The 21,417-nt window shown below is 40.8% G+C and overlaps 1 protein-coding gene across 2 annotated transcripts in view; it reads left to right on the top strand.

The window, feature by feature from the left end:
- Positions 1-21,417, top strand: part of SNCB (synuclein beta) — a 107,756-nt gene that overhangs the window by 59,552 nt on the left and 26,787 nt on the right. For both annotated transcript variants that reach the window (XM_069955224.1, XM_069955216.1), the window contains 2 exons: positions 16,865-16,906; positions 20,633-20,748. In XM_069955224.1, the coding sequence (XP_069811325.1) occupies positions 16,865-16,906; positions 20,633-20,748 (158 nt within the window). The remainder of the gene's footprint in view (positions 1-16,864; positions 16,907-20,632; positions 20,749-21,417) is intronic.

Genomic DNA, 21,417 nt, shown 5'->3' on the forward strand with positions numbered 1-21,417 from the left:
CACCACAGAATATGCTATTCTATCCTCTACAACCAGCAGAAATCTGATAGAAAGGGTAAGAACAGAAGCAAACATTCTATAGACTAAACATTCTATAACTAAATGGGGTTACTAATGGAAACATTAGGGGAATTTAGCATTGGTCGCTGGAGAAATATTTGGTGGTCACTACACATGATTTTTTTTATTATCCTTATATTATCATACAGTTTCTGACTGATACATATTTTTTGTCCACATCTCAAAAAGTGCACATTTTCTCCTAAGTATAATAGTGTTGGTCAGCTATATTGGGCTAGATTTATCAGTCTAAGAGAAAAATGCATAAATTCTGCCCATTATTCTTTTCTGGAATGGAAGAAAGCATAAGGATATTAACAGAGCCTAAGGGCTGTATTTCACGGCCTGAGCCACTTAGTAAATGAGCGTTGATCTCATTTACTACTTAGTAATCTCGGCAGCCAGGGCTGCTTTTCTTTATACAGTCATCGGCCACCCATCCCCTTTTACTCAGGGAGATGTGTAGCTGGTGGGCGATCATGTCAGAATTGAGTGATCAGCTGATGAAAGAGTATTTGCTTCTTTGTGTGCCGATCATTAGCCATATTATATGAGGCAATATCAGCCTGTGTAATAGGGCCTCAAACAATATGTAATGTATACATAAATATACTATATCCCTCTTCTACAGAATTTTGCAGCCCACAGATCCATACTGTCCTCCATACACTATTTACGCCCAGAAAAGTGAGCAATCTCTTGAAAGGCTGCACATTGCCCTGCAGTAACAAGGTTGTAAGGTTGTAGCAATATCAATAACATCATTATCTCCTCTTGATTTAGCAGGCTGCTATGTAAATCTGGATCTATGGAAGTGCTTTGCTCCCTGAGGAGGACATATCAGCTCATGCAAATTAGATCAATAAAAGAAATCTTTATAAATAACTGCTTGTGCTTGGCCACAACAATGTTGGAACCCTCTGTCCATGTTTTAGCTAAGTAATGTAAATGTAATGTTTAATAATAGGAAGATAGTGGGGTAATTTGAAGAAAACACATAGATTAATGGAAAAAAAAATTAAGTACCTTAAAGGGCGAAAATCTTTTTCTTTCAAATCAACTGGTTTCAAAAAGTTGTATAAATTTGTAATTTACTTCTATTTTAAAACCTCATGTCTTCCCATACTTATCAGCTGCCGTGTGTCCTGCAGGAAGTGGTGCATTCTTTCCAGTCTGACAACATTCTCTCTGCTGCCTTGCTTAAGCCTATCTCACACATTGGTTAAATCGGCGAACGAATGTTTACACGGAACGATCTGTGAATTTTTTGCGAACGACGAACAACGATTTTGGAACATGTTGTAAGATCAAAATAAACGATTTCTCGTTCGTCGTTTGATCGTTCGCAGCATTTACACGTACGATTATCGTTCAAATTCGATCGTTATCGTGCGAATTCGCACGATAATCGTTTCGTGTAAACACAGCATTACATGATCAAATCATGTACAATGATCATGGACAATTGCTACAATGCTGAGAGTATTCCTATTCCTTTTGTAATATAGATTACCTACAATGCCTTGAAAAAGTTTTCTTGAAAAATATACTTGAAACTTGAATTTTTACACACATTTTCACATTACACTCACATGAATGTATTTTATTTGGATTTTATGTGATAGACCAACACGAAATGGTCGTCAAAATTGGGGGGGGGGGGGAAATCTGATGGCATGCATCTGTATTCATCCCCCAAATAAAATCGAGTGTGACCAATCACCCTCAGAAGTAATTAAATTAGTAAATAGTCACCTGTGTGTCATGTCTTCTCAGTATAACTACAGTTGTTCTGTGAGGCCTCAGAGGCTTGTTAGAGAACAGTGATCAAACAGCATCATTAAAACAAAGCAACACACCAGACAGGTCACGGATAAAGTTATGGAGAAGTAAGAGGCTATGTTAATACATAGGGGGACATTTATTAAGTCCAGCGTTTTTTGTGCCAGGCTTACAGATGTTCCCGCTTTGCCGCTGCTTCGCTAATTTATGTAGAGGCGCTGGCGTAGGTTTTTTTATAATTTTTCAGTGAAAAAAAATTATAAATTCAGCGAACCCAATTTTTTGTATCTGGCCATTTTACACCAAAAACACAATTTTTTCAGTTGCTAAATCCCCCCATAGCATTTAATTAGCGTTACTTAGTGATATTTTGCCACAATTTATGGCAAAATATGATGAAATTGGTGCAAAAATAGTGCTCTTTTACTGTGAATTGTGCAAAATTTATGGCAAAATAGCACTGATTAGCGCTAATGAAATGCTATGTGTGTACATAGCCCAAGGCTGGATTAGGTTAGAAATATCCTAAATTCTGAACTTCCCACAGAGTACTGTTCAATTCATTATCGGACAATGGAGGGAGTATGGCCCAACTGATGACCAAACAAAAAATGGCTGTCCACCTAAACTGCCAGCCCAGGCAAAGAGAGCACTAACTAGAGATGCCAAGAGGCCCATGGTCACTCTGGATTAGCCGCAGAGATCTACAGCTCAGATTGGAGAATCAGTCCACAGGACAACTATTGGTTATATACCCTTATATCTGGTCTTTATGAAAGTGGCAAGAATAAGTCAAAGGGGCAAGAATAAGGTTATTTTTAAAAGCAAGCCAGAAGAAGTCCTGTTTGCAGTTTTCCACAAGCCATGTAGGGTACACAGCTTTGTATGAGAGAAAGTACTCTGGTCAGATGAGACCAAATAGGAACTTTGGGGAAAATGTATCAAGGGCTTTGCACCTATTTTTAGGTGAATAATAGGATTTTTCTCCCATTTTTTGTCTAAGTTGTATTTATGAAGCAGTATTCGACAGGTGAATATTTTTTAGGTGGTACTTTTTTTTTAAATCTTCCTGTTTCGAATATTCACCCAAAAGTTCCCATAATCCGGGATTAGCGACCAATCTGTAACTTTTTAAAAAGTTGCACAAACAGGTTCAGGCCTACATCTAGTCAGTACCAGGTGAATATGCTTGCACAACTTTTGCATTTATGTGACTTTTTGTGCAACTTTTTTCTTAGATACATTCACTATGGTACTGCTATATTTTAATAAATCAGTCACAAGATATTGGACGAAAATATACACCAATCCCCATTAGAATAGTCACAAATATTAGACTCCTTAGTAAATGTCCCCCTATGTGTGGGAGAAAACTAACACTGCACATCAATCTGAATACACTTTCTAAAGCCCTTCAGATCCTAAGAAAAGTGTTTTTCTAAAACATCTCTGTGAAACTGTGAAACTGTGGAATGGTGGTAGCGGTTTTATTCTGTGGGATGCTTTTCTTCAGCAGGGAGTTAATGGGAAAACGGATGGAGCTACAGCTACATACTGGGCAGTCCTGGAGGAAAACCTGGTAGAGGCTACACAAGACTTGAGACTAGAGCAGAGGTTCATCTTCCAGCAGGACGATGACCCTAAACATACAGCCAGAGATTCCATGGCATGGTTTACATCAAAGCATACTCATGTGTTATGGTGCGTTTACACAGAGATTTATCTGTCAGGTTTTTGAAGCCAAAGCCAGGAATGGATTTGAAAAGAGGATAGATCCCAGTCTTTCATTTAAGACATGTTCTTTGTTTATAGTCTGTTCCTGGCTTTGGCTTCAAAGATCTGTCAAACGAAACTCTCTGTGTTAACGCACCCTTAGAATGGCCCAGTCCATCCAGACATAAATCACATTGAGAATCTGTGGCAAGACTTGAAAATTGCTATTCACAGATGCTCTCCATCCAATCTGACTGAGCTTTAGGCTATGCTGATAAACTGGTAGAGACATACCCCAAAAGACTTGCAGCTGTAATAGCAGTGAAAGGTAATTGGGTAAAATAAGAATTACAGATGCCTTCTGAATTAAATTTTTTGTGGATTGAGGATGATTGCAGAGATTATATACAGTCCTGAAAAACTACTGAACGTGTGAATGTAGCCTAACAAAATCACAAGTTTTTGTGCTGTAAATGGGCAATGCTCTCAGTTTGTTGTGTAAGGCCAGGATCACACAATGGGGGGCATTTACAAGTGTCCCTGCAGCGCCGGAGCTGTAAGGATTCATGTAGAGGCGCACTGCCTCTACATAAATCCGGTGCGCACGCAGCCCCTCGTTGCCAATTTGAAACCTGGCGTAGCTGGTGCAGGTTTCACTGTCATTTTTCCTCTAGAAAAATGATAAATGTGGTGCACACAGAGGCCGTGCCCCCTCTGCGTGCTGCCGCACCCCTGTAACAGAGGCCGTGCCCCCTCCAGCGCAAGAGGTGCAGATGGGCCTGATGCGCACAAAATATTTTTACGCTGATTGGGACCATCTGCGCCTAAAAAAGGCATTTTTGTCTTTTAGTAAATGTTCCCCAAGTACTTTTATTGGTTTAGTGGCTGTTTTTTTTGGGACAGCCGACATTTTGCGCCAAAATAACAGCACTTATTTCAAAACAACAAGTTTTATTTGGGAGCGAAATGACGGCTATAAAAAAGTCTGTCAGATGACCAAAAAAGGATGTTGTGTGGTCATAACCTAAAACACACATACCCCTTATTTACTTTTGTAAGTGGTTGGAAATTATCGTTGGCCATGTTTTAGAAAAACACTTTTCTTAGGATCTAATGGGCTTTAGAAAGTTAACTATATGCTATCACCTTATAAGGCTATATTCACACACAGCCTTTATTAGTGTTTATGCAATAACGGCGTTATTTGCCCTTATTTTTACCCAGTGGGAACATGGCTTAACATAGAAATAGCATTTTAAGACCAAACATTTTGATTAACTAGACCAATTTGAAACTAAAACTTTAGGAAAAACAACATTTTACTATTGAGCTGTGATTAAGTAAAGTCATTTAATGGTTTAACTATAATTGAGATTGATTTTGTACATAAAACCCTTTCTGTAAAATAATTATTGGGAGTAAGAAGCTGTCTAGAGGCCTTAAAGGTAAAGCACAAGTTATAGACTTAAAAAACAACACCTAAATATAGGAGAAGTATGGAACCAGAAATGGAATTAGAGGACTCAATGGACTCTACTCCATAAACATAGTAGGAAGCCCTCTCTACTAAGCATTTTAATACCCCTAACAGAGAAGAGTGTAAGGAACTAGCCGTTCAGAGAAGCCCTATTGCAGCTCTTTGAATTCAACCTAACCCGCCCTCAACAGGATACTAGTCTAAAATTAATAACATTATATGGTTACAGAGAGGTGTATATTTAAAAGGAAAGGGTCAAAAAAGATTTGAGCACATATGGGGATAATGGATAGATACTCCAGGCCCCCCTACTAGGACCTTGTGGGAAATGTGTAGGAACCAATATAAATTCTTCTTAATGTGCTGACTAATAAATGTGGAAAGAAATTAACCTTCTAGACCCAACGGATATGTGAATACAAACACATTACACTAAAGTTTAAAATATCTATGTTTAGTACTGTCTGCCCTTAGCACTTATAACCCTGTGGATCAGCTTCATCTGTTTAGTTTTTTTTAAACTGCTGTAAACACCTCTGTACCTCTAGCCCATGGCATGATGTTGCTAATGATCTGTTATTACCATCTAACTAAAAACATGCTTCCTTTTTTGTACTGTATCTGTTATGTTTTACTTGAACGAAAAAAACTTAGCTTTAATAAAAAAATTAGCTGATTTTAAAGATATGTGATAGGAAGGTAGCCAGCTGGCTGTGAACTGGAAGGGATGACAATGGAAAGCAATGTAGACTACATATTATAAACTTAAACACTAGAGAACTGTGGGAAGAGGGGCCAGGGGTCAATTAAATGCAAACTGACAGCATGTACAGTATACAGCCTATGGTCATGTTCACAAACTGTCTTTTTAGTAAGATAATGCCCGTTATTTGATACTGAAAATAACAGCCGCTTTTTTTTCACTTCCATTGAAGGCTATAGAAAAAACGGCCATTAGTTCACACAATGCATAGAATAACGACTGTTGTTCGCAGCAGCCGTCAATACTTAGGACATTTATTGATGGCTGTAATTTAGTGAACAACAGCCTTTATTTCAACCCATTCGCGTCCACAATACGTTTATATACGTTCCTGCTGCCGATGCCCCATGCAGCAGGAGCGTATATAAACATTCCTGACTTCAGGGGCTTTAGATGTGCGCAACAGTCCCACACACTTAAGTGTGTTTGGGGCCGGAGATAATGACAGGCAGCTGCAATCCCATAGCTGCCTGTCATTAACCCCTTAAGGTTAAGCACGTGTCACTAACTGTCCCGATTATACCTACAGGCAGCGGTAAGCCTCTTACCTCTGTCCTGTTAGATTGGCAATCTATGAATAGAGTGTGCTCTCAGGCAGGCTCTATGCACAGATTGCCGATAACACTGATCTATGCTATGCTATGGTATAGATCAGTACATGCAATCTAATGATTGCATGTTTAACAGTGAAAGAAAAGTGTTAAAAAAAGTGTAATTAAAAAAAAGTTTTTAAAAGTATTAAAAAAACCTTATAACCCCCTATGAAAGTTAAATATGTACCTCCTTGTCCATTATAAAAATAAAAATATGTAAAAAGTAAAATAAACAAACATATTGTAGCGTGCGCAATTGTCTGATCTATTAAAATATTACATTTTTGTTCCTGTACAGTGAACGATAAAATAAAAAAACACCAGGATTACTGATTTTTTAAAATTATATATTATGAAAAAATTAATAAAAAGCGATCAAAAAATTTCTTTTACATCAATATGATATTAAAAAAACTAGAGATCATGGCACAAAGAAATGACACCCCAACCAGCGGTGTAGGTGGAAAAACAAAAGCGCTATGGCTCTTAGAAGGCGGGGAGGAACATTGCATTAATTTGACCCGGACTTCTGTGCATCAATAACCTCAGTCATGAAGGGGCTAAATTGTTCATACACAGATTTTCTTGCACCGTCTTTTCAACAAAGTTCATTAGACCTTCAATAGCCACACCTAAAAGAGTGTTGAACGTGGCCATCAATAAAACCTAAACTTAAATAATGTACCGTTTTGAAACGGCCTTTGAAAATTGTTTTGTGAACATACTGTTGCCCAAATATGTAATTGTACCAGGTTGCCAACTACAATACATAATACGTGCCTGGTTAAATATCCCTGGCTGTGATATATGGGAAGCAGATATATGAATAAGCACTATATGCCTCAGTGAGTCCAAAAAGCAACATCATACCATCAAAAACTTGAATGTAAACACAAGAACATAAAAATAATATAGAAAAAAACACCCAAATCATGTGGTGATTAAACTCCCCTCATGCCAAGACTGCTGTTCCCCATGTGTTCTACCACTGGGACATGGCTTCCTCAGGAGTAATGTAGAGTGAATGCTGAATATCATATAGAAGTAATATAGAAGGCAAGCTGTACATGTAGTATTATGCTTGGATATTATGGGCCCATTTTTGTGAGTCGCACAACGATCGCTGTATCTGTACTTATATCATTATCATCAGCGTATCCTTCATTTACACAATAACAATAATGCTTAGGGCCACATGATACCAGTGATAGGATGCTTAATGGGCGTTTGCTTGTTTATTGGCCGATCACTGTGTCTTTTAAATGGGGTAATAATGGAGCCAAAAAGTGCCTTATGTGAACGTTTCCTAAATCAATTTAGAAATTCCTGGGCTGCACATGTATCTTCTCTAAAATAAAAAGGAAATAATATGAGTAGACTACCTGACCCATGCATAGTCCTTTTCTGCTATCAGTCTTTTATGTTTTAGTGTTAAAGGGGTAGTGCGGCGCAAAAAAATTATTCACAGTATAACACACATTACAAAGTTATACAACTTTGTAATGTATGTTATGTCTGTGAATTGCCCCCTTCCCGTGTCCCACCACCCCCGCCCGTATACCCGGAAGTGTTGGTGCATTATACATTACCTGATCCGTGTCGCGCATGTCCTCCATCTTGTGCCAAACGTCATCTTCGGACGGACGGCCGAATCGCTGCCGCCGCCCCCCCTCTACCACGTCATAACTGTGCTCAGCCTCGATTGGCTGAGCACAGTTATGCTTAGCCAATCGCAGCTGAGTAGCTGATGACGCGGCCCCCCTCTGCCACATCATAACTGTGCTCAGCCGCGATTGGCTGAATACAGTTATGCTCAGCCAATCGCGGCTGAGCGGCTGATGACGCGGCCCCCCTCTGCCGCGTCATCAGCTGCTCAGCCCCGATTGGCTGAGCATAACCGTGCTCAGCTAATCGCGGCTGAGCACAGTTATGATGCGGCAGAGGGGGGTGGCGGCAGCGACTCGGCCGGCCGTCCGAAGATGACGTTTGGCACAAGATGGAGGACATGCGCGACACGGATCAAGTATAATGCACCATGTCACGGCCGCGGCGGCGTCCCGTGCTCCGGGCCACCGCCACGACCTCCTCCTGCCCCATGCAGCCGCCGGGGTCCTTGTGCAGGGACCCGGCGCTGCTGCTAGTTCGGCCCCTGGGGGCGCCTCACCTCTCCTCCGCTCCTGTCTCCGTCTGTGCCGGCCGGCGCACGCGTTCCCGCCTCCTAGGGCGCGCGCGCGCCAGCTGCCTCAGGTTTAAAGGGCCAGTCCGCCCTTAATTGGTTAATTGCACCTATCACTCCCTATAAATCCCAGCATGCCCTGTCCCTTGTGTTGGAGCCTCTACATGCTTCCCATAGCGTTTGGCCCAGCCCCCTGTTGTTCCTGATTCCTATCCGCTACCTGGTCCCAAGTCCTTGTTCCTGATACCTATCCGCTACCTGGTCCCTAGTCCTTGTTCCTGGTTCCTGCTCCCCTGTCACTCCATTGCTCCTGTGTTCATCCTGTCACCTGCGGTTACGTCTACAGACCTCTGCCGGCACTATTTCCTGCCTACTGCTCCTGCCACGCCTCGCCTGCCGTCACTAGCAACCAAGCCAGGGGTAGCGACCTGGGGGTCGCCTGCCGCAGCAAGTCCATCCCGCCTTGCGGCGGGCTCTGGTGAAAACCAGCGGCCCCTTAGACTCCGCTCCCTGGTGAGGTTAGTGCCATCGCTGGTGACGGTCCAGTGGATCCACTACTCCAGGCGTTACACACCAACACTTCCGGGTACACGGGCGGGGGGGGGTGGGACACGGGAAGGGGGCGATTCACAGACATAACATACATTACAAAGTTGTATAACTTTGTAATGTGTGTTATTCTGTGAATAATTTCTTAGCGCCGCACTACCCTTTTAAATGCACCTGTTTTAGTGTGTTTTTACTGATGCTGTAAATTACATGCAGTGGCAAATGTTACATTTCTGTCAATGGTAGTTGCAAAACTCCATTTCTCACCCTGTGTTTATGTGTTTTACCATATATATACTTACCCCATTTATTATTGAAATCTGCATCTGAAAATGACTTCATGTGGAATTTCAATAGTAATTTTCTATGTAAGTGGTATGGTTCTAGAAGCATTTCCTAGAACTACAGCTTTAAATAAATGACAACCACCAGTGGCCCTGAGGGAAAGGCATCTGCTGAATGCAATATTTACATATGAATACACAGAGCAATGTGCAGTCATAAGTATATTATCATGATGAATATGTTAACTAGGCATTCACATTGCTGTGGGAATGAGAAGAGGACACCTATGGAGAAAGGCTACAAGGAGCGCTAGACTTGTATATACCACACAGCGATACTGCACTTTATCTGAATGAGCGAATCCTTTAACTTATGAATTTCCACCAGATCCATTTAAATCAACATCAGTCTATAAAGAAGTAATAAAGAATGGTGACCACCCAGTAACTTTGTACCTTAACCTTGCAGCTTTCTGCAAATGTGTGTCTCCTAGTTGAAGAGACCACACATACTCACAGTTTCATCAACGCAAGGAGATGGTTGAACATGGTACAAAGTTTACTCACAGGCTGTGATATTTTCCCAAATGTCCAACTTGCTCTAGTCCTGCAGACGTTTCGGAGGATACACTCCTCCTTGCTCATGCGCAAAGACATAGAGCATTGGAGTCCAGTGATGTGAGTCAAAGATTAACCCTTAGTACAACAGTTTTCCAAACCTAGATAATACAATCACTTATTTTAAATATATGTATAATACATCTGATTATTTTAAATACAACTTCTTTGCATATATTGTACGCATGATCATAAATGGAAAGAGAACCATCATAATCCCAATTAGAAATTTACAAAAATGCCTTAAAGCTCCATACTTTGTTGAGTCCTTTTGGGCTCAATGTCTCAAGCCTATGTCTCGCAATGGAAAACCCATTTGCGGCTCTCCTCACCATCACTAAATATGTCAAGTTGTTTTATTACCTGCCACCTGAAGTCACAGACATTGTGGTGACATTCATAGAAGTGTCACACAACTGTCTCCCCAAAGTCATTACGTTCCTGTCTGTCTTTGGTGTCACTGTATTTCCTAATAGCAGACTTCCACTCGTTTAGCAGACTAATAGCTCGTTCAGACGAACTTTAATTTGCCTACTGGTTTGTCCAGCATAGCCAATACTGCATGGGCACTTACAGTAAGTATAGCAAATTGGCATCGTTGCATGCATGAAATCCCTGTACCAAGTATTTAACCACTTTGGTAGGGTGACATATCACCCCACCTTTGATTATGCTATTACGTTGGCATTTCATACATGTAAACATTGCTTTTCATGTTGCTGCCATGAAAGTTTGTCTACTATTTTTTTTTTCTAATGTCACTACTAATAAGTTTATTAGCCAATGACTTATTCTTCCTGTATCCAAAGAAAGTTTTTTTCTCTGAATAGGGTTCCATATTTGGGATCGCTTTAAAGCAACTTCCAATGTTTCAACACAGATTGTCTAATTAACCTAGAATGTGAGTCATAGGTCATACTGTATATAAATCTACTCTCGGGTTTCTTCCTTTTTTTTTTCAGTTTTCTCATTTCTGTCCTGTCCAGTAAATTCACCTCGTTCCTTCATCTCTTCATTTCTCGTTTCCTATAACCTCTATGTACAAATGTTTTGTGTAATCTTTGTAGCATTTTTCTCATACTAGAAATCCCTTTTAGTTCTGATGTACTCGGATTTCGGAAAACTCCTAAATGCATGCCGGCTATTCCAATGTAATATATTATTTCTATCAGTGGACTTAGAACATAATGTGGTATCAAAGCCACCTTCTCTTTTTTCACTGCTACATAAAAAAAAATGAATCATGCTCATGATCATATTCCAAGATGAATCTAACGGATGGGTGACGTAAATTGGGCTGAGCTATGAAGCTTAACACAGCCTCCTCGCTACCAATCCATAATAACTACACGCCAACAACCACAAATAGTTCTTCAAAAGAATGCATAAAAATAGTAGCCAAACTGGGGCCTACCGATTAACCCATAGACACTGGTTGTTGCAGTCCTTGTGGATCTTCAGAAGCAAATACAGAACAGGCACCCGAGGAGAATGTACCTGTAACATTTTGGCAGTTTTTTTCATTAATTTCACCAGAAGTAACTGCATCACCAATGTATGTATCAACAACTATTTATATTATACAAGGAGCACAGCACTTTTATCTTCTTCTTTATTTTGTAAGTTGTCCCTGACACTATTTTGGTAAACCACTGTATAAACTACCTAAAAAAAAACCAGACCAAAGCAAATGCCTTAGCTATGTTCAACCTCAGTATGTTGGACTTCCCTTGTGTAAAACATTCACCCAAAAAACGCCCAAAAACAGCCTTTTCTCCCATTGAATTGGATCAAATTTAATGGAAAAAATGCCAGTTCACATGTAGTATCATTTTTTTTTCCAATAACTAAGCCCCTACTGCCTGCTTTTACTAATCTCTGTCTTGCAGCCCCATAAACTAATAATGGAGTTGCCTGGATGGAGGTCACTGCGAGTTGGGGAGTGAAATGCGTTAACTGCATGCTTCTCCCGTGTTGTTTTCCTAATCAGTGGGGGTCTTAGCAGTGAGACCCGACCAATCAAAGCTTTTTACAGGTCCCTGTGACATCTCAAAAGTTATTTTTAATGACGGTGCCAATTAAGCTGGGTTCACACATAATATTCACACATAGTACACCAAATATATACAGATAGGTGCATTTAAATTGTGAACCCCAATGGGGATAGGGACCAATTTAAGTGATGACAGCACTGAAGTGCTGTTAAATAAGTTAACGCTATATAAATAAATACCTTATTATATTAGTGTTTTGATCAGTATTTGGTCCTGATTTTGGTCATTGTTTCTAGCTATAATGAAAGGTTGGAAATGACACCGAAAAACTATAATGAACAGCTGTTCATCTCTTTCTGTGTTTTGGACCCACTCCTGGCGTTGGCGAAAATACTGATCAAAATACTACATGTGAACCAAACCTTTGTCTATGTTCACACACACACACTTACACACACACAAAAAACGAAATCTCTGCGAACATAAAAATTGAAGGAGAAGTCCCACAAAATAAAAAGTCACCTGCAGGCAGGGGGAGAAGCGGGACATAGTAAAGAATGTATACTTACCAGTCCCCATGCCCCTGTTGTACTGCTCTCACTGCTGTCTGACAGCCAACCAATGTAATATTCTTATGGCTTCCTGGTACCTCACAGACCCCAGCTCCTGCAACGTCACGGACCCACTGATGGATTTCCCACTCAGCCAGTCAGTAACTGCAGTTGTGTCCCACCCCAGTCACCGATTGGCTGAGCAGGCAGTCCATCAGCAGGGTACATGACATTGCAGCAGCAGCAGAAATTGCAGGAAGCCGGCAGCTGTCTGAGGTCGTTAAGGCAGTGCTGCATGGGCTCCTACACTTCCCTGCACTTCTCCTTTAGGCTATGTTCACACAACGTACATTTCGAATTAATCACAGCCATTGTTGCAAATTGCAACACTAGCTGTGATTAATTCAAAATATACATTGCATTAAAAGTCAATGGAATCACGGCCGGAGTGTATACACATAGTATACACTTCGGCTGGGATTTCAAGCGGCCGCGGGAAAAACTGACAGTCAGTTTTTTGTACACAGAACTGACAGGTTACACAATGGAAAGTGCACTTTCCATTGTGTGCTATGGTAAATTGGGATGCGCACACACCCAAATGCGGCCGCATCCCAATTCAACAGAAATTAAGTTCACCCAGATGGTAATGCAGTACTGCAGTCACAGGTTTTGTGACATGGCCGATGTCATACACCGTGTGAACCTGGCTTTAAAAAAACCACGTCTGTTAAAGCTAAAATAATGGCTGTCCAGAAAGACAGCCGTCATTTTCCCCTTGAGGCAACATAGCCAAAAAGTGCAAATCTACTATTATATTTTTTTAAGTTCTACTCCTGGTTTTGGGTGAAAATACTGACCTGTGTGTGAACATAGCCTAAAACACATTTTCAGTCAAAAAAATTTCTGTAATAATTCTGTCACATGTAAATTCACCCTTTGTGGCTATGTTCACATGAGGTCTTTCTTAGGCAAAATAATTGTCAGTGTTTGATAATGACAGTCATAAATAATGATCATAAACATTACTGACGACCATCATTGTAAAATAATAATAGTTATTTTAAAAACAACGATATTTTGCATAAAAAGACACTGTGTGAACATAGCCTGTAGGTGTTTTTGAAAAGTGTTAAATGTAGAGCCCTATGTATGGGGTATAACAAAGTGCAGACATTTCACCATCTGTAGACAGTTTGGTCAGCTTGGCTGCACATGAACCCAAGGGTCACTTTATTTTAACACTGTTTCATTATAAACTGTTAATGCTGTGGCTTGCAGACATTAAGAATTTATTGCACTCTCATAGATCTAAATGACATCAACTTATCATATTGTTGTCTTGCAGAATTACCCTAATGGGTTTTACTAGGAAAAAGCTGCAACCTAAACAAGATCATAACCCAGGTTAAAAGATGCTCAGATCCTATGTGGTTTTGTGCTAGAAGAAACTATATTAAGGGTGCGTTCACACGTACAGGATCTGCAATAGATTTGATGGCGCAGATTTGAAGCTGCAGATTCAAAGCAAATCAATTCTGGGCCATCAAATCTGCTGCGGATCTGCTGCAGATTCAAATCTGTGCCATCAAATCTGCTGCAGATCTGCTGCAGATCCTGTACGTGTGAGCGCACCCTTAACACTTTACACAGCTTTATGTATTAGTAGCTGAAGACATTCCGTGTATCATGTGCTACAATGGAGGATATGGCTATGTTCACACAACGTCAAAAATAGAGAAAAGGTGGCCGATTTTGATATTTTAAACGTCAGTTTTTGCCGCGATTTAACTGACTGCAATGGCAATGCATTGAAGTCAATGGAAAGATGGACGTCCAATGCACACAATGTATTGAATAACTGACTTTTTTACTGCGAATGATCATTATTTTCAGCCGTCTTTTGCAAACTGCGGATGCTTTTTTGTTGTTGTTCACACACAGTTTTTCTTTTTTCACCGTTCTTTCTCCCTTTTACTATTAAATTCAATGGACTTTTCAATTAAGACACACCCAAAGGCCAATTAGTAACCCAAACTAGAATAATGTAACAACAGCCCTCAGTGCACTAAGGGAAGGCTAGAGAGATAAATGACGTCTGTTATTTTAGACTCGTCATTTAGACTTGTCATTTTAAAAGGACCTGAAAAAACGTTGTGTGGACATAGCCTATAAGTGTAAATGTACAAACACTTAATATTTATATGCTAGTGTTATATATGCTATATGCTTATGTTTAACCCCTGAAAAACCAACCTTTTTTGACCCCACCTCATTCTCGGTGCTTTCTCAACCTGTGAGATTTTTGTAAGATAAGTTATATTTTTTATTGGTATAATTTAAAGCAGACCTGTCAGCAGGAGAACAGAGGGTAAATAAGTCCATGCCTTGACAGGGCCCATTATCATAAATAATAATTATACCCTTTTCGTTTCAATAGTCCTCATCATCACAGAGATACCATCAGATATGCAAATTAGGCTTGAATGCCTAGGGGATGATCCCCAGCATGGCAAAAGCCCAGGTAATTCTAGCCCATGTCCTCTTTATCACTACCCTATGACCCACATACACCTATTTACCCTGTTTAACTGACAGACACTCAATAAAGAGGACATGGGCCGGATTACCTGGGCTTTAGCTCTGCTAGGGAACTTGAGCCTTATTCACATATTAAATAGAAACTGACAGCACATATATGCATATATTCATGCTGCTAGTTTCCCACTGCTAATCACACAAGTAGTTCATACGTACTTTTTGCTCTGCTCTGGGATCCGGCATAAGGTGGGGCATGGTTACCTGCTCCTCCATGTCGGCCATCTTATGGACAGAAACAAACCAGAGCAGGGCAGCCCAGCCTGGGGGAGGGGAGTCTGATTTTGGCTCTATGAGGTACACAGGGAGCTGCTGTCAGTATATACAGTGAGTACACTTACTAATACTTTGTACTGACCTATTTTACTATAAAGTGGCCAACCCCTTTAAATAACTCACTGGGGACGGGGATGGAGGGGGGGGGGTAGGGAGAGGAGGAGGGGGGAGAATGTTGCAAATTCCTGATAAAACAAGACCTTAAAATAAAGTAATAAATAATATAAAAAAAAGAAAATGTAACCTCCGGGGTACTTTTGGGGCGCCTCGAAGAATTTAAGTGTATTGGATGTATGGGAGGATTAGTGGGGTGGTGGGATGGCCGCGCCCTGCTGTGCTGGGGGGCAGGGGACTGGGGGAGGGGCCAAAACGGCTAAATATGACAGTAAGAGAATTGAAGTGCCAGGAGGGCGGCAGTGAGAGGGCCACATATCAAGGCATTCGATCGGTAATTAAAAAAAGAACTTAGTGTACGAATGGGATGTTTGAAGTGGGATGAGCCCGACCGTCTGGAAGTGGCTGTTGTCCATTATATATGGGCGATGGGGGCTTTTGGAATGGTGGGGCCAGTTGCTCATGGGACCTGGGGGACCGGGTCCGTGGGCGGCTGGGATGACTGAAATATGGCTTGACTTTCCCAGTGAGGCCCTTGATAGGGGTATAACTGGTGGGGGAAAGAGCTAGAAGATGAGGTCAACTTGCCGTAATATGATTAAATCGTAACTGTACAGAGATTATTTTTTTACAGAAAAACTGTTGTATGGGGTGGGGATGGGTACTGATCCTGCCTGTCCCAGTTCCTCGCCGCTCGGCGCTGGGGGGGTGCAGTTGCTCGACTACCTGGAGGTAGGAATGAACTATAAGTATTAGAGCAGAATATAGAGGGTGGAGGGTAAGATATAGAGGAAAGAGGAAGGAGGTAAATAAAAAGAGAGGCGCCCTGCAGGTCTAATCAAACAGGAAAATAGTGATATCTTGGGAAAAAAGGGGTTGTAGTTTTGTTATGGAAATGCTAAAGAAATAAGTTGATAATTTGTTAAACTTTGATAATATGTGACATGGGGAAGGGAAAAGAAAACAATAAAATAAAAATTCTTCTTTATATAAAAAAAAAAGGGTTCCAGGAAAAATTACGGGGGAACATCACAACATGGAGTTACAAGAAGTGATTTTCCACACATGTTTTCTTTTATAGGAAATACAAGTATTTAATAGAACAGATTTGTTAGGAGCTATGACAGGTCCTCTCCAAAAATGAGAAAAATTAGCAGAAGTAATGAACTAGGTGAAGTATGTAGTTTATGCTGAAACAAACTAATGACTTATGATATTTGCCTTGTACTTTGTATTTTATTTGTGAGTCTATATGATTACATTTCTATATAATGAACATTTTTTAACATCTACATTTTTTTTTCCTTGTCTTTTAGGAAGCAAAACCAGAGATGGAGTAGTACAAGGAGTGGCTTCAGGTCAGTCTCACTATGGTTTGCAAGCTCTGTTCTTAGTATTTCTACAAAGACTGCTAATCTATATGACACAGCACCTCAGGCGGTCCGGCAGCCAGAGCCAGCTCTGGTCATAATAGGATCAAAAGCTAACGGGTGACTGAGATCACCCAGGCTGAGATAATGCAATTAATGCAAGTAGCTACTGCTCATCTTCTGCATGCTTCCATCTACAATTCAAAGTAAAAACATGGGATGAGAATAAATTCATGAGATGATATGACAGACAGCTTTTATAGTCACGTGTGGACTTGAACATACGGAGGTCTGTAGTCTCAGCGCAATCCTGATAAAAAATTTTTTAGCGCAATTCCATCAAAGGTTGCACAAGTTATTGCAAAATAGGGCAAAAAAAAAACCACTGCAAAAAATGCGACATTGGGGCAAAATAAGCACCATGTGTGAACACAGCCTAAACAGTGATTGTCATATCGCATCTCAATAAATTAGAATATCATCTAAAAGTTTAGTTTTTCAGTAATTTAAAATTTAATTCACAAAGTGAAACACTTACATTATATAGAGTCATTACAAACAGAGAGAACTTTTTCTAGTGTTTATTTATGTACAGGAGTCTCTGTCGTTATAACTTTCAAAATCTAAACAGTAGATGTGATTTAAAGCAAGTTTGCAATATGCATTAATAATTTTTATTGTTGTTATCATACTGTAAAACAAAGCTGAACTTACCAGAAATCCAGGTCTTGTGCTGGTTGAAAAAAACTAAACACAGGAACTCCGGCCAGTACAGAGAGTCATGGCTCAATTTGTCCATCAATAACGGCCTTCTCTCTTATTTTCGGGGGATGTCTTAGGAGGGTCAGCGGCAGACTAGTGGCGTTATGTGCGACGTGACGACGTGTGGCAGCAGCGTGTGTTTGGACACGCAGAGGATGTGGGGGCCATGGACCAGGCTGTCTGCGGTGCCAGATTATTTGAGTCTAGGGGGTGCTGGGGAGTGGCATTACTTCTGGGGGGGGGTTGCCTTACTTTAGACAAGAGGGTAGAGTAGCTGGGGTGTCTTTTAGGAGGGCGTTTTATTTTCAGGGGAACAGGGTAATACTTATCTTGCATGCTGACCTACAGACTATAATTATGCAATTATATTATTATGGGTGGGAGCTACTCACTACACTCATCAGTAGAGCTGGGGAAGTGAAACTACTTCCATTTCCTACTATTAAACAACTATTTAGTAAAGCAGTCGACTCTAAACTACAAGGTGAAAGTAGAGCAGGGTTTTGTCACCCCGTTACATATTAGGTTAACATGCAGGCTTTGTTACATTATTTCGTTCTCTAACTTATTTCAAGCCCAATGTTTCTTTTGTATCTTCTCACCTCAAACTCCAGACAAGGCTTCTACAGATTCACTTCAAAAACAAGAATTCAGTTCTATATGGTTTTTGTACAGGCTTTATTTCAGACATCTGATCAGATTATATCATACTAATGTCACTAAAATAACTAGTTTTCAATCTTCGCCGTCAGTCTTTGACCAGGTTACATAAAATAAAATATGTATTGGCTATGTTCAAACATTACAGTCTGGCCACATGACCAAAGCCATACATTAATCTGAGGTTTGTGCAATACTAGCTGTTTTCTTTCACAACAACTGGTGTCAGAAAGTGCCAGAGATTTGTAAATTACTTCTATAAAAAAATCTCCAGTCCTCCAGTACTTATCAGCTGCTGTATATCCTGTAGGAAGTGGTGTATTCTCTCCAGTCTGACACAGTGCTCCCTGCTGCCACCTCTTTCCATGTCAGAAAATGTTTAGAACAGTAACAATTCTCCATAGAAAACTTCTCCTGCTCTGGACAGTTCCTGACATGGTCAGAGGTGGCAGCAGAGACCACTGTGCCAGAATGGAAAGAATACGCCACTTCCTGCAGGACATACAGCAGCTGAGAAGTACTGGAAGTAGTGGTCAGAGCAACATGCATGATGCAATATATCTACGTTTACTTTCATTTGCAGTGATGCAGTCCCAGAAGACTGCAATCTCCAGCTCTGCCATGTGTGTCACATGCAAATTTGTTAATTTTCTTTATTAAGCAGTGTGCACAGTGCAGAGACTCTGCACTGTGAACACTGCTTAATAAAGAAGATTCATTAAAGATATGTTGGTGATCATTTTTGGTTGACACTATTGTAGACTGCTGTATACTCAAACTTTTGAAGCCAAAGCCAGGAACAGACTATAAACAGAGATCAGGTCATAAAGGAAAGACCGAGATTTCTCCTCTTTACAAATACATCCCTGGCTTTGGCTTTAAAAACCTGTGAGATAAATCTGTATGTGTAAACACACTATTAGGGTGGGTTCACACTATGGAACCCGAGCAGAGAATTTCCGATGGATTCCGTAGCTCGTACCTGTTCACGACCGTGCGCCTTTCCACTGGCTCTATACACACCATTCTATGGATGGCCCGATTCCGCTATCCGCCGAAAGAATTCAAATGTCAATTCTTTCGTTGGAATGTGGAATCTGCCCGTGCATAGAATGGTGTGTATGGCACGTGTGGAGAGGTGTGCGGCCGTGAACGGGTACGAGCTACGGAATCCATCGGAAATTCTCTGCTCGGGTTCTGTAGTGTGAACCCACCCTATGTCCAAGCCCATTAGCCCTGGTCTGACAAGATAGACACCTGAAGTGAGTGGACAGTGTAACTTAGCAGTGCTGACTGCTTTTTCTTAGGACAACTTTGTAACGTAACCCTAGCCTTGGTCTTTAGACAACTCTAGACACAGCCACAGTCATAGGAAATCTAAGACTAGGGGAGATAAGCAGAAACTATTTAGTTCTTAGATAGTCTGCTCAAAGCTAAAACTAGCCAGTAGTGCACCTTTTTTTTTTTTTTTTTTTTTTTCAGTGGCTAAGGCTATTTTAAAATCTGGCGCATCACTTTTAAAGTAGTTCATCTTTTAAGTGTCACTGTCATTTAAATTTTTTTGCAGAAATCAATAGTACAGGCAAAAAAACTTTGTAATTGGGTTTATTAGCCGGAAAATGCATTTTTATCATAAAAAAGCAGTTTGAAGCTCTCCCCATGGTTATCTATGGAGAGGGGAGGGGTTTATGGAGATGAAGCACCAAAACAGGACAACAAAGAGTTAATTTACAGCTACATCACCAGGCTATCTCCTCTGACAGTCAGCACTGACCTCTCTGACCTCTGAATACCAGCTTTCACACAGGTCCCACTGTTTAATCCTTTGTTCTCTGCTTTCTGCTGGTGACTAATCTCCCCCCTCCCCCCTGCCCTCTTCATAGAATAGACAGGGCCCGACTGATGTAAAAGAGTTGAGATTTCCTGATAATGAGCAGTGAACGAGAGAGAGGAGGGGAGGGAGAAAGTCTTTTTGAATGCAGATAATGTCATATTTGCCTAATAAACCCAATTACAAAGTTTCTTAAATTCACCTGTACTATTGATTTGATACTATTGATTTCTGCAAAAAAAAAACCAAAAAACTACAGTGACACTTTAAGCCAAAAAACTGCACCAAAAGTGGCACATGTAATCCATGCCTCCTTCTACATGGCCCACTTTTGTTTATCTCCCACACTGTTTTAAGAATTGCACAACTTGAACACAATTCAGCATTCATTGTTTTTCTCTTTTAGCCCATTTTTTTGGCACCTCAAGCTTGTGTTTATTTATTTTTCTTATTCCCAACAGTGGCTGAGAAGACCAAAGAGCAGGCGTCTCAGCTGGGTGGGGCCGTCATTTCTGGAGCTGGGAATATTGCTGCAGCCACTGGCCTAGTGAAGAAGGATGAATTTCCAGACATAAAGGTGAAATTTTACCAACTTTATTAAGAACCAATTTAAAACTATATGACTTTTGTGGGACTCTTTTATCACCTCTTGTCATTCAAGTTGGTATAAAGTTTGCATGATTTAATAATACATAAAATTGCCACATGTATCTCTCATGTGCAACCAGCCTTGATTTCTCTGTAAAACCTTTCCCACACTCTGAACATGAAAAAGGTTTTTCTCCATGTAAGCATATGGCACTTGATTTTGTCAAGACCAGCAGCACATAATTGCACTAAATGAGCAATTGCAGAATATTAGACAAGGGCTATACAGCTATATGTGTTGTGCAACATCAGGCTATGTTCACACAACATAAGTTCCCACAGAACTTATGTAGTGCTGCCTTCTGAGGGAATCCCGGCCGGAGTGTATACACATAGGGCGGGAATTACAAAGGGTACGCCAGGGAGAAGGTGCAGATTCACCTCTTCTTCCTGGCGTACGCCTCCCGTGCGCCCCGCTCACCCAATGGGCAAGCTGGCGGAGCTTGCGAGGGCGTGACGAGGAGGGGAGGAGACGTGGCCTCCTCTCGTGCCTCATTGGGCGGGCCTTAATTTAAGACTGGCGTACTTGTCTGCCGTTCTTCATAAATCCCCCCCATAGTATACACTCTGGCCGGAATCTCTGGGGGTGCCGTAGAAA

This window comes from Dendropsophus ebraccatus, chromosome 1, assembly GCF_027789765.1.
Source record: "Dendropsophus ebraccatus isolate aDenEbr1 chromosome 1, aDenEbr1.pat, whole genome shotgun sequence".
NCBI lineage: Eukaryota > Metazoa > Chordata > Amphibia > Anura > Hylidae > Dendropsophus > Dendropsophus ebraccatus.